This window comes from Clarias gariepinus, chromosome 21 (assembly GCF_024256425.1).
Source record: "Clarias gariepinus isolate MV-2021 ecotype Netherlands chromosome 21, CGAR_prim_01v2, whole genome shotgun sequence".
Classification (NCBI taxonomy): Eukaryota; Metazoa; Chordata; class Actinopteri; order Siluriformes; family Clariidae; genus Clarias; species Clarias gariepinus.
This window is the reverse complement of record NC_071120.1, coordinates 12,971,023-12,984,315: the sequence shown is the minus strand read 5'-3', so window position 1 is coordinate 12,984,315 and position 13,293 is coordinate 12,971,023. Positions and strand designations below refer to the sequence as shown.

Genomic DNA, 13,293 nt, shown 5'->3' with positions numbered 1-13,293 from the left:
AGTGTGTCATGCTATCATATTAATATCGACCAAAATCTCCAAGAAACTTTTTCAGCACCTTATTGAACCTATGCCATGAAACATTACAGCAGTTCTGAAGGCAAAAGGGAGACCAACCCATTACTAGTAAGGTGTACTTAATGGTGTGGCCAGAGAGTATATAACAAATATATTTACAGAACTTTTAATGATCTAAAGACAAAACTAACGATCAGTGCAGCCCTAAAGTAAAAGTATTATTTAATTATTAATTCATTACTGCATCAGTTAGATACTCACTGGAGTGCTGAATGGTCTGGGGTTAAACTCCTTGGCGTTAGGATTAAGAGTTGATTTTCTAACACTCCTGCATGGGGCAAAAAAAAAAAAAGATATAAACACACTTTTCTAAACATAAGAATACAAACAAGACTCATTAACTTGCTTTACATCGTAAACCTTAAATACAGAGTACTAGTGCAGTATGGATGGAGCTTAAAGGTCTGTTATGTGTCTGGTTTCGAGTTCAGATCGTGTTTGGAGTTGTTCTAGTGCACCAACAGGGATGATTTTGCTACTGTGGTAAAAACATTTAAAAAAATGACAAATGCAACTGAGGTACTGTTGATTAGTCATGGCTAATTCCCACACCCATAATTAGTGCCACTAAATCCCATTAAAGGACTCTAAAGCTTAAACTAGGCAAATGACTTAATTACACAATGCTCTCTAGCTTCTTCCAGTAAATAATTAATGAAGGGATGAGTGGCTTTTTTCGAGATGACCTCCTCCCCAGGGATTACACAATGGGTGGCTAGTGATGCAAACAGTGTCCAAACACATGTCAGGACAAAATTAAGATAGCAATTGTTGCTTACTAAACCTCTGACTTAATCATTTTTGTGATTCTATTGCTTAAATAAAACAAGCAGATGATTTTGAGTACACAGCCTGGACTACTAAAGAACAGCAGCACCGACAACCTTCCTGAGACCCTACATCTCACTGTTCCTTAGCAGCACTTATGAGGGAACCACGAGAACTTACTCTGATACAAGGTCCTTCTTGTCCTCTTTATCATCTGACTTGACAGCAGTAGGCGAGGAAGTCTGGACACCCTGAGATGTCACATCAGGTGAACGTTTTTGCTCTGTGCTGTGAGTGGAGGATGAGGGAGAGGGAGAAGGAGTTCCAGGTTTACTCCCGACAGATGCACCCATAGATGCCGACACCTCTTCACTGCCAGAAGACTCTGAGCAAACTTTGGGTCCTGTGGACTCCGTCATGCTCTTATCACTGGCCGACTCCTTAAGCTTCTCTCCAGAGTCCCTTGGAGACTTCGTCATCATTGTCTCAACTCCGAGGTCTGGATTAGAGCTGGACTGCAACTAAAAACCAAACAGACAAACAAAAAAAATTAGTGTGTACAAAGAATTATACATAGTGCTAAGGTACTAAAGTTGCAAACTGAACTTACCCTAAAATCCACACTGAATTTTTTTAAGTTGTCTAATTGCTTTCTATGGTCAGATGGCATGCTTGGAAATCCTGCAAAAAGAAGAAACCAAAGAATCACTTGGATGCCAATTACCAAAAAAAGTGATATATTTGGAGATATTTGGAGAACCTGAAAGTTCTACGAGGCTTGTTGTCTATAAATAATAATAAAAATAAATAAATAAATAAATAAAAACCCACACACACCTTTACTAACTGGTCTACTGCTTGGGGAAGATTCCACAGGCTTTACATTCTCCTTGTTGGCCGAGGGAGAATTGTGCCTAATTTCTTTTGCTACATTTCCAAATAAAGAAAAAGAATCAAAATAAATTTATACATACAAGTCTGGAATCTACAGTCACTAAAACAAACATTATATCTACATGTTTTAAACTGAACAGAACCTTCAGTTACTGGTATTGCAGCCATGTTGGATGCAGGACTCGCTGAAATCGGTGATGTTGCCGAGGTGGGTGTGGCCACTGAATCGACTGGTACTGTGCCAGCTTGAGGCGACGAGGAGGAGCCAGGAGGAGCTCCTCCCACAATGTGTTGTCTAGGAGAACGAGGTCTGTGTCCTGTGGGGGAAACAGCCACAGTTAAATTATTTCCCTAGTGCTTTTAACGATAAACAATAGTTTTAATGGATAGCTGCAAACCACTGCCTGCATGTGTGATGATGATGAACAAAGATCATCAAAATTCACCTATAAAGTTGATTAATACACATTGAAGTTAATCAACTATCTCACCTCCACTGACCACTGAAGACCAAGTGCCACCTGAGGAACTGCTTCGGGCAGGAGTCGTCGTTGATGCCTCTCCAGATCCACCCTGAGACATGAATTCCACCCCAGGAGGACCAGCTCCCCTACAGGAGGGCCCTCTGTGCGCCCTGGGGGTCCGCTGGGACTTTGGGGACATCCTTGGTGGACCTATAAAGAAACCAATCATGATGAATGACCGCACTCGAAGTAGGAGGTGTGAACAAAACTGTTTTAGTGGTTGAGGTTCAGGGTTGATGGATAGAAGATTTTAAACTCAATTCCCAAAACTGCCAAAAAAAAAAAAAAACACTATTAAACCCCTCACTGATTAACTGTGTCAAAAAATCAAAGCAGGGACTAATTCACCTACCTACGAACAACACATACATTCACCGTACACTTTAATACCTGTACATCTGCTTATTCATACAGGTCTCCTATCAGCAAGACATGTTGCATTAACACAATAAATAAACTCATCTTGATATAGTTCAAGTGTTTCGGTTAAAGCCCAAACACCAGAATTAGAAGAAAAAGTGTGACTTTAACAGTGGTTTGAGTATTTTAGAAATGGTGATCGGGGAATTTTAACATTAGAACAGCAAAACAGTGTAATTCCTAAACAGAAAGAAATTACACTGTGTCTGAGTAATGATTATGTGGCCTGAAACACCTCACTGATGAGAAAGAGGTCAAACAAAAACGGCTAGATTGGTTCAAACCGCCAGGAAGGGTATAATACCTGCTATAATCATAATTTCCACTCAAGGTGAGGAGAAAAGCATCTTAGCATGGCAAAACATTAACCCTTGAGGTGGATGGGCAACAACCGCAAGAGAACACACTGGGTTCCACTTCTGACAGCCAAGAACAGAAATCTGAAACTGTCTATACAGTGGTACAGGCTCACCCAAACTGGACAGGGAAAGATGGTCATTTGTCCAGTGTTTGTGATTCATGATTTATAATAACCTTAAGCTTTGATGTGTTATGCATCACTTAAGATACTTTTCTCCTCACTGCAGATATAAACAGTGATTATCTGATTTACTACAAACTTCTTATCTCTCTCATCAGCAAGATGGTTTTTTTTTTGCATCATTCTGTGTAAAACACTAGAGCTTAAGGTCCAAACTCCAGGTCCAGCCCACACCTTGCGTTAGGAATGCAATGATTCAGTGTAATAAAATGCGTTACCTACTTTGAAATGAAATGTGTTACGTCCATCAATAAATTTAGTTTTGTAGTCCATTTCAAGATTCTTACTGTGTCTTGGATAAAGCACATGACGGACATCATATTCATTAACAGTAGAACATTACTCCATGGTTAAATGGGATAATTTATACTGCATAAACCTTTTTTATGCACCCAGCCTAGCTGCTCCTATTTTACTATAAGCATGCAAGTGAAAACATCAATCTTCTGTTTACCGATTAAAACGCATTGGTTTAGGATTGTGACAGTTTATAACTAACTGAAAACATGCAGACCCACACACACACACAGTGCTCCATGGTACATAGAAACACTTCCGCCAATAACCTGAGCAGCAGAATTCTATCCAAAACACAGGGTCTATAAGTTAACATTAAAGTGTGTTTTTGTAAATATAAGTTCACCTCTACCTAACAGCAGCTCAACCATCACTTAAAACATTCACAAATAGACAAAACATAGTATTGGTGCTGATTTTATGTCATGTATATTATACAATGAGTATATGCTACTCCTGAGATTTTGCAACATGGAAGTGACCAATCTTCTTTCATAAATATTTCAAGTTGTTAACTTCAGCCGTTTTGAAGAGCTGATATTATATGTGCCCCAAAAATGGTTATTCAACATTATACTGTCTCGCTTCAAACAATAATAATTAAAAATCGCAAACTATCCATAAATAAAGTTGCTTAAATTAATGCGTTCTGTTTTTTGGCAAAAGCTTGCAAAGTAAAAAATGTGTAGTGGCTGTAACCATATCAAATTTATGTTGCAATATCTTCACAATTCTGCATTTTAGCATAATACACTTTTTCAGGTTTGTGTCCTTTTATGTAAAATCTAAAATGGCCAAGTTTTATCTGAATGACAATTAAGATCATTAAAAGATTTAAAATCATAAACAGTTACAGGGTATGAAATTGTATTTAGCAAATTAGTTTCTTTTTATCTGATAAAAATATAAATGTGTATGCATATTTACAAAAAATAAAGCACTGATCGGAAGATAAGAAGCATCATGTAATTAAATGGTGTTAAATGATCCTATCTGAAAATTACTTTTTCACCCAGGTGAGAGGCTTTTTAGCACCAATGCCATGTTTTGGCTAAAGGCAACACGACCCTCTTTAAGCTGTGTGTGTCTGTTTACCAGCAGCTTACCTTCAGCTGAATTAATATTTCACTGTTTTTCAATTGATATTTCATTTTACCAAAAGAATTCTCCATAAATAATCCAGAAAGCATAGAAAAACCCACAAATGTAACCTAAGGCTGTGAAATAATACTGCTGTATGGCAAAAGGTTTTATATCTAAATGACTCTGTTGGCAAGGTTTCTGTAGGCATGTTGCTCTGTTAATTATGATTAGATGCATTCTTGAACAACAGACTCAATAAGGCTCTTGTAAGGTACCAGGTTACTGTACTTGCAGTTTTATACTGAAGATATGATACAATGTGAGTGAGAATGTAATAGAGAACTGCTTGCCAGAAACAGAAATCATAAAAGCTCATAGGAATGAGGGATTCTGGGGTTTGTAGTGTTACTAACTTTAACATCTGTTAAAGATTTTGTTACATAAGAGCAAACTATTCAAGAGCAAATTGAATAGTTTGCTCTTTTCATCAGGGTTAAATAATTCCAGTCTAAAATTGTGCTTTTTATTTTTTTAATGTAGTGAAATTTTTAACTTTCTAAATAACCACAACAGGCTACACCAATAGAATAAAAGATGCCACAATCCTGTGCTTAAGCAAAACCAGTGAGTCCAAGAGAAAGCGAAAAGGTAGAGGGAAAAGTTCACAAGTGGTAAGGTGAAATGTTAGGAACACACCAGCACTCATAACCAAACAACACATTCCACACCCATTAGTTAGAGCTCAGAAGAAAACCTTCAACACAATGTCATGCCAAAAAAAAAAAAAAAGTGGCCCACTCCAGGTGTTTTCTAATACCTTCCAGGGAGAGGCGTTTGGGAAGAATGGAGAGGGTTGCTGGAGAGCCATGGGCAGAGGGGTGAGAGGGTGGCCGCGAGGGCCTGGATGGGGGTCTGGAGGGAGGCCGAGTGGGAAGGGAGGCGTTGGAGCCTGACTGGTAGCGAGAGGAAGGGCGAGAGGAGGGAGATGGGCAGTGAGAGAGCCAATGCTGAGCACCTGACAAAGAGTGAATGGGGAAAACAAATGAGAGAGAGGGAGCAGAAAAAAAATCAACAAAGATGTACATGTACGTATAAGAGCGGAGGTCAAACATGAGAAAGGGAGATTTAACTATACAGTGGGGGGAAAAAAGTATTTATTCAGACACAAGGTATAATTATGGGTATACCTTAACTATGAGAGACAAAAGAGGGAAAAAAAAATCCAGAAAATCATATTGTAGGATTTTGAATTTAACAGTTAATTCATTAAAAAGCCTACAATGGAATTTTCTGGATTTTTTTTCTTATTTTGTCTCTCATAGATGAGGTATACCCATGATGAAAATTACAGGCCTCTCTCTTCTTTTTAAGTGGGAGAACTTAAACAATTGGTGGTTGACTAAATACTTTTCTGCCCCACTGTGAATGTAGTAAAAATGACAATGAGAAAATGTTTTCCGAACAAAGCAGAAAAAAATTAAATATACTAGGAAAATAAGTACTGTAACAGGCTAGCTGCAGGAAATGTTGAAATGTTGTACCGCAGCTAACTATTTAGTCCCATCAGCAATGGAGAGCTAAGGTTTACACTCATCATGAAATGACTTGCTAAAGCTTTCTAACAAAATCACTGAATATAAAAGACACACGTATATAAACCATACCAGAGCAGACCAAGATGGACCGCCACAAATATCATTAAATTTCTTTAAAATAAGATTCATGTGTAATGGTTTTAAAAAGGTTTCCTGCCATATGATTTTTTAAAAATAAAACTGTGCAATTAAAACTTTTGCATCAACAAAAACTGGCGGCAGACAAAGCGCTGTTTTAGTTTGCGACCCGCATTTCAACCCTAGATGCCTGCATCTTCATATGCAACAATGGTTGAGGCCAAGCTCAGGCCCCATCATCTCCTAGTACGAGACTTACTGTTTAACAGTTGATTGGGAGCAATTGGATGTCATATGGTCAGATGAAAACAAAATAAAACTTTTCAAGTGTAATTTCTTTAGAAAACATGAAAAAATCCCAAATAAACATCTGAGCAGCTTATAAATACAATAAAACCAAAAAGGAAAAGCAGATACTTGTGTTCAAAAGGGCACTGGAAATAGCAAGACAAAGTCGAGGAACGCTACAGGCTAGCAAGAGGTGGGGGAACGGTCACTGTAAAAACTACTGAAACAAGGACAAACAAAAGCAGAAAACAGCCATTTTTCAAAAAGTTCCACTTGACTTCATTTTCTTTTTAAAAACAGCTCCCATCAGCCAAGAAATAACTTCCATGGAAAAACCTGAGTGATGGAAGCTGTTTTTGGCTTCAGTGACCAAAGGTTTATTTTTTTCAGCCCTGTAATACAGCATAACACATAACTTGACACAGTATTGCTTAAAAGCGTTTGCTGGAAACCTCAATTCCCCAAAACATTACCACTTTACTGGTTAAACTGGCATTACATGTGTTGTGACAGACTCTGAAAGAGAAGCTAACCTACATGTTTGTGTGTTTATATAAAGCTTCAAAGCTGTTACTGATAATAACCTGATAATAACCACATGTTCTTTTGTGCACAGAAATCTCTCAGCGCATCTGCCAAGCTCAGCTCAGGAACAGCGTTCTTGAGTTACCAACAGTTTAACAAAGAATCTTTATGGTCTTCACAATAAATCTGCTATTTAGTAGTGACCATACCTCCATTGACAACACGCTGATCCACACCAGTAAGTGTGCTGTAGTCGTGAGGTGAAGCTCTGGGTGTAGCAGGTCCAGGACTGCACTGCACCAGTCTGGGTGAGTTCTGTCGTCCTGCTCCCCATGACAGTCCTGCTTCTCTGTTCCTCTGGCCTGGAGGAATGTATTTATTTTCCCTGTTGTAGCAAAGAGGAAAAATGGGAGCGGTAAATCATGGCGAACTAAAGCATCTGAAGCTTTAATCTTTAGGTGACTACAGTAACTGTTTTATCCTGAAATTTGACAAGTGTACTTTGAATTTCTTGTTGGCTCGTTTCAAGGGGTTGTTCATCCTTTGCTGAGCAAGTAAAGGTATTTTTAAATTAAGGTAAGACAATACCACAGGTTCAAATTATACCAATAGTTCTATATGCTTTTATGGGCATATTTTAATAAAATATCAATACCCATGAGGTATATCTAACCTGCTAAGTGTGTGCGTGTCCCGCACTACAGCTGAGTATTTTTCCTCTTCTGATCGCTCATCGTTCTCTAGTGCCACACGGGCCTTATAGATGGCACTGGCCTCAATCTCCTCAGCCAGCTGCGCTGCTCGAGCTTCCCGCTTGAGGAATTCCTCGGAATTGTCTCGCTCCAGTGGAACTCTGGGGAATTGTTATTTGAAATAAATAAACAGCAGGAATATATAACTAATGGTGTTTAAAAGCTGCATTCACATATGCTGATACTGCAAATGATGAATAACACGAAGAGATTATTGCATTTGAATAAAGCACATTCAGACCAAAATATTAAACACAATATTTCGAAACCAGAACCAGGTGGTTATATATATATATATATATATATATGTGAATGATGCATCATAAACAGAGACCTTGTTAATATATCTGTTTCATGACATGACAAAGGAAAAGAAATAAAGATACTCACGTGTATGAGGACAGGCTGCTATCATAGGTAGACTTCACACCATACGTTTCCTCATTGTATTTAAACATGTCATCAGGGTCCCAACCATTTGACTAAAAATGCAATGAAAATGTCCAATTAGTAAAAATATTAGATTAAATATAGTTTTATTGGCAGAAATTTAGGTTCCATCAAGTTAACTTAGTTTACTAAGTTTTACCAAGTCAGTATCAAGAGACTCCAAGCTGCCAGACGCATGCTGATCTCCTCCATCCCAGGGCTCCAAGTCTTTCTCTTTATGCTCTCCATTTAAACGGGCGCTTAATGAGTTGTCTGTAAGGTTATCTGGCTCAAAGAGAAAGCACACAGACCGTATTAGGAAATGAAACGCACATGACAGTAATAACGGCCAGAGGTGTTAATGCTCAGGTAAAAAGGTGCACTGGTGTCCATTTGAGATTGATGCAGTACTAAAATAAGAGTGCTGGTACTACAGTATACACTTGGCTGCATAGCTTATGTACAGTAGGATTTGGATGATTAAAACCAATATGCATTAGATGGCACATCAGAGCAGATTTATCATGCTATATGAGTCATGTGAAAGTGCATGAACGCTTTTATTACAGAAATATAATTATCGATTTTAAAAGTGGCACCTCCCTCATCGGTAAAAGGAGAAAAATACTGAACGTAAATGTTTAAGTTCACTGTGTCTTGTGATGTGGGTAGGTCAGTGAGGAAAGCTGTAGTGCTTACTTTTCACTTGAGATTTTTAAGACTTCTATTCTGAACCTCTTGATAAACTTGCAAAAGGAGGTCTGTTTAACCTCACACACTCACTGCCTAAACTTACTGCCTAAGCTTATGCATGACGGATGCACAACACAGTCATAAATATGCAATAAAGTTTGTGCACCATAAACTCAGTTTCTGTGTCACAAAGAAAATATAGTCAAGATTATAATGTATAATAATAATTACATATTACATTAACAGTATGATAGCTTAGTGGTTAGCACTGGATCCGGGTTCGATTCCCACCTCGGGGTGTGTGTGCATGGACTTTGCATGTCCTCTCCCCATGCTTGATGGGTTTCCTCCGAGTACTCAGAGTTTCTACTCACAGTCCAAAAACATGCAGATTAGGCTCATTGGCATTCCCAAATTAACCGTAGTGTGTAAATGAGAATTAAGTGTATGCGTGTGCCCTGGGATGGATTGGCACCCTGTCCAGGGAGTACCCCGCCTCGTGCCCCAAGGCTCCTGAAATAGGCTATAGGAACCCCCACGACCCTATATACAGGATAAAGCAGTGAGTGAGTGAGTGAGTGAGTGAGTGAGTGAGTGAGTGAGTGAGTGAGTGAGTGAGTGAGTGAGTGAGTGAGTGAGTGAGTGAGTGAGTGAGTGAGTGAGTGAGTGAGTGAGTGAGTGAGTGAGTGAGTGAGTGAGTGAGTGAGTGAGTGAGTGAGTGAGTGAGTGAGTGAGTGAGTGAGTGAGTGAGTGAGTGAGTGAGTGAGTGAGTGAGTGAGTGAGTGAGTGAGTGAGTGAGTGAGTGAGTGAGTGAGTGAGTGAGTGAGTGAGTGAGTGAGTGAGTGAGTGAGTGAGTGAGTGAGTGAGTGAGTGAGTGAGTGAGTGAGTGAGTGAGTGAGTGAGTGAGTGAGTGAGTGAGTGAGTGAGTGAGTGAGTGAGTGAGTGAGTGAGTGAGTGAGTGAGTGAGTGAGTGAGTGAGTGAGTGAGTGAGTGAGTGAGTGAGTGAGTGAGTGAGTGAGTGAGTGAGTGAGTGAGTGAGTGAGTGAGTGAGTGAGTGAGTGAGTGAGTGAGTGAGTGAGTGAGTGAGTGAGTGAGTGAGTGAGTGAGTGAGTGAGTGAGTGAGTGAGTGAGTGAGTGAGTGAGTGAGTGAGTGAGTGAGTGAGTGAGTGAGTGAGTGAGTGAGTGAGTGAGTGAGTGAGTGAGTGAGTGAGTGAGTGAGTGAGTGAGTGAGTGAGTGAGTGAGTGAGTGAGTGAGTGAGTGAGTGAGTGAGTGAGTGAGTGAGTGAGTGAGTGAGTGAGTGAGTGAGTGAGTGAGTGAGTGAGTGAGTGAGTGAGTGAGTGAGTGAGTGAGTGAGTGAGTGAGTGAGTGAGTGAGTGAGTGAGTGAGTGAGTGAGTGAGTGAGTGAGTGAGTGAGTGAGTGAGTGAGTGAGTGAGTGAGTGAGTGAGTGAGTGAGTGAGTGAGTGAGTGAGTGAGTGAGTGAGTGAGTGAGTGAGTGAGTGAGTGAGTGAGTGAGTGAGTGAGTGAGTGAGTGAGTGAGTGAGTGAGTGAGTGAGTGAGTGAGTGAGTGAGTGAGTGAGTGAGTGAGTGAGTGAGTGAGTGAGTGAGTGAGTGAGTGAGTGAGTGAGTGAGTGAGTGAGTGAGTGAGTGAGTGAGTGAGTGAGTGAGTGAGTGAGTGAGTGAGTGAGTGAGTGAGTGAGTGAGTGAGTGAGTGAGTGAGTGAGTGAGTGAGTGAGTGAGTGAGTGAGTGAGTGAGTGAGTGAGTGAGTGAGTGAGTGAGTGAGTGAGTGAGTGAGTGAGTGAGTGAGTGAGTGAGTGAGTCAGTGAGTGAGTGAGTGAGTGAGTGAGTGAGTGAGTGAGTGAGTGAGTGAGTGAGTGAGTGAGTGAGTGAGTGAGTGAGTGAGTGAGTGAGTGAGTGAGTGAGTGAGTGAGTGAGTGAGTGAGTGAGTGAGTGAGTGAGTGAGTGAGTGAGTGAGTGAGTGAGTGAGTGAGTGAGTGAGTGAGTGAGTGAGTGAGTGAGTGAGTGAGTGAGTGAGTGAGTGAGTGAGTGAGTGAGTGAGTGAGTGATGCATGATACATGTGATAGCCCCGTACGCAAGAAGTCACTATGCACCATGTCTTCTGATTCCTTTCCATCAAAACAAGCATTAACTTTTCAGTAGTTTGAGTTACAGTAGCTCTTTTATTGGATCGTGCTAAACGAGTAAACCTTCTCTCCCAATGAGCCTTGGCCGCTTATGACCCTGTTGCCACTTTTCCTTGCTTAGACCACTTTTGGTAGGTCGATTGGTAGGCAGACTGGGAACATGCCACAAGAACTGCACTTTTGAAGTTGCTCTGACCCAGACCTCTAGCCATCACAATTTGGCCCTTGTCAAAGTCGCTTAAATCCTTATGCTTGCCCATTTTTTCTGCTTCCAACACATCAACTCCAGGAACAAAATGTTCATTTGCTGGCTTATATACCCCACCCACGTGCAGTTGCCATTGTAATAAGGATCAGTTATTCACATCACTGTCAATCATCATAATGCTATGGCTGATTCATGTCTGTACTATAGCCAAAATTCTAACCAATGCACCTTTAAAGAGAGATATATACATGTGTTAAATCAGCTTCAGGGTATCAGATAACACTATGCTTAATTTTTAAATAACCTCTTATAACAGCATGTTGCAGTATTCTTAAGCCTTCTCAAAAGAAAGCATATAAAGCACATTTCCATTAGCCACACTACATTAATTCAAAATAAAGCATTTACAGACTCAAGGTTTTTTAAGTCTATCCAGTTTACATGCATGTTGTATGGGACAAAAAACTTAACTTAAAGCCAGTTAGTGATAGACAAAAAGCTTTTCTTTTCTTGAGTATATGTCCTAGGTCACTAGGATCATAAAAGCATGCCAATGAACCAAAATCACAAAACACAAGTGTATAAATGGTAAGAAAGAAACCAAGCGCTAAATCAAAAGCAAATGCAAAGCATAAGGGCCATCAGGTTTTTTAAAAAATGATTACAAGGACAGCAGTTCAATTTTAATATCACTGAAAGCAACAGAAAACTCTTATTTAGTTTGAAGGACAAGCCTGCACTTATACACGTTTTTATGGCTAATCTTGCTCAATGGCTTCATCAAGGAATTTAGATTTTTCTATGTATTAGATAAGGTGCAACCCGCCTGATCCAAGCATTTATTTATTTCTAACACTTCAGAAGCAATGTTAAGAATGTGTGAGAAACTGATGGAAACCAAAGTCTCTCTGCAGAGAGTCAAACAGTTCTGAGCACAGACAACTATACCAGTAGGTCTTAACTAGCAGTGTTTCTTCTGCCTGTTTTTATCCAATATCTGTAAGTACTAATCAAAATCAGTCCTGTCCATTCTGATGTACATCTTTATATATATATTTTTTATGTCTGCCAATCACATAAATTATGAAGAAACATACTAAACAAAGTAAGTGTTTTATCCAACATGAGTATCAATAATATAATTAGTACAATAAATCATGTGTGGCATTAAATACTCAAACTTGGTAAAGGTCGTGGCTTCTAAACAATTTATTTAAAATCTCATGCTTCGCATGACCCGTGTCCATGCGCTGCACATTACTGACTAACTGGATTCATTCCTTTTTTGTCCTTCGAGCTTGTATTTGATCACATATTAAAACAATACCAGAGATGGATTTAAAGTGATTTCAGTAGTCTTATGGCTGCCTCATGAAGGCAAACTGGATCTTAAACTAGCAGTTACATGCATGACAACAAATGTGATAACATAAGTTCATCATGAGTGGGAGACACGACTCCGTGTGTAAGGTGAAGAAATGGCAAATCATGCAAACAATGTTTAGTTAAATAAAGTAATGCTGGCTGTAAACCAAGCACTTTTTAAGATACTAAAGGATTTTCAAGCCTTCTCATTACCCAAAAGTAACATTTTAGTCCAAAATCCAGGTTTGCTCCTATGTAGAAATGCAGTATTTTAGGTAGATCTGTCTCACATTAATCTTGAAGTTTTAAGAGTTACACTTTGTAATACAACACCTTGGAGCCCTGCAATTCTATTAATTTATGATTTAAGATCAAACTACAAAATGAATGAATGAATGGATGAATAAATAAATAAATAAATAAATAAATAGCACTATTACAGCTCAGCTTCTTAAACAAGTCAGTCAATCACTGGCTATAGCACGTACTGGTTTATGTCAGTGTCATCTACAGCATCGCAAAAATAATAAAAATAATGTCAAATGGGGTAATAAGCCAGATTACCTTGCTCTGAAGAGACTACAGCCATTGAAAAAATAGGAGAGAGACA

General features: G+C 39.4%; 1 protein-coding gene across 10 annotated transcripts in view; it reads right to left on the bottom strand.

Annotated features, from left to right (window-relative positions):
- The window catches only part of atxn2 (ataxin 2), a 31,526-nt gene that overhangs the window by 8,593 nt on the left and 9,640 nt on the right, over positions 1–13,293 (bottom strand). For 5 of the 10 annotated variants that reach the window (XM_053480692.1, XM_053480693.1, XM_053480697.1 and 2 more), the window contains exons 6-17: positions 13,248–13,262; positions 8,433–8,557; positions 8,234–8,325; positions 7,765–7,944; positions 7,301–7,476; positions 5,423–5,620; positions 2,232–2,414; positions 1,884–2,057; positions 1,684–1,773; positions 1,457–1,527; positions 1,027–1,367; positions 280–346 (exon numbers count right to left, since the gene is read on the bottom strand). In XM_053480692.1, coding sequence (XP_053336667.1) covers positions 280–346; positions 1,027–1,367; positions 1,457–1,527; positions 1,684–1,773; positions 1,884–2,057; positions 2,232–2,414; positions 5,423–5,620; positions 7,301–7,476; positions 7,765–7,944; positions 8,234–8,325; positions 8,433–8,557; positions 13,248–13,262 — 1,712 coding nt within the window. Of the gene's footprint in view, positions 1–279; positions 347–1,026; positions 1,368–1,456; positions 1,528–1,683; positions 1,774–1,883; positions 2,058–2,231; positions 2,415–5,422; positions 5,621–7,300; positions 7,477–7,764; positions 7,945–8,233; positions 8,326–8,432; positions 8,558–13,247; positions 13,265–13,293 lie in introns of all 10 variants that reach the window. The other 5 variants (XM_053480701.1, XM_053480695.1, XM_053480698.1 and 2 more) reach the window with 3 other exon arrangements.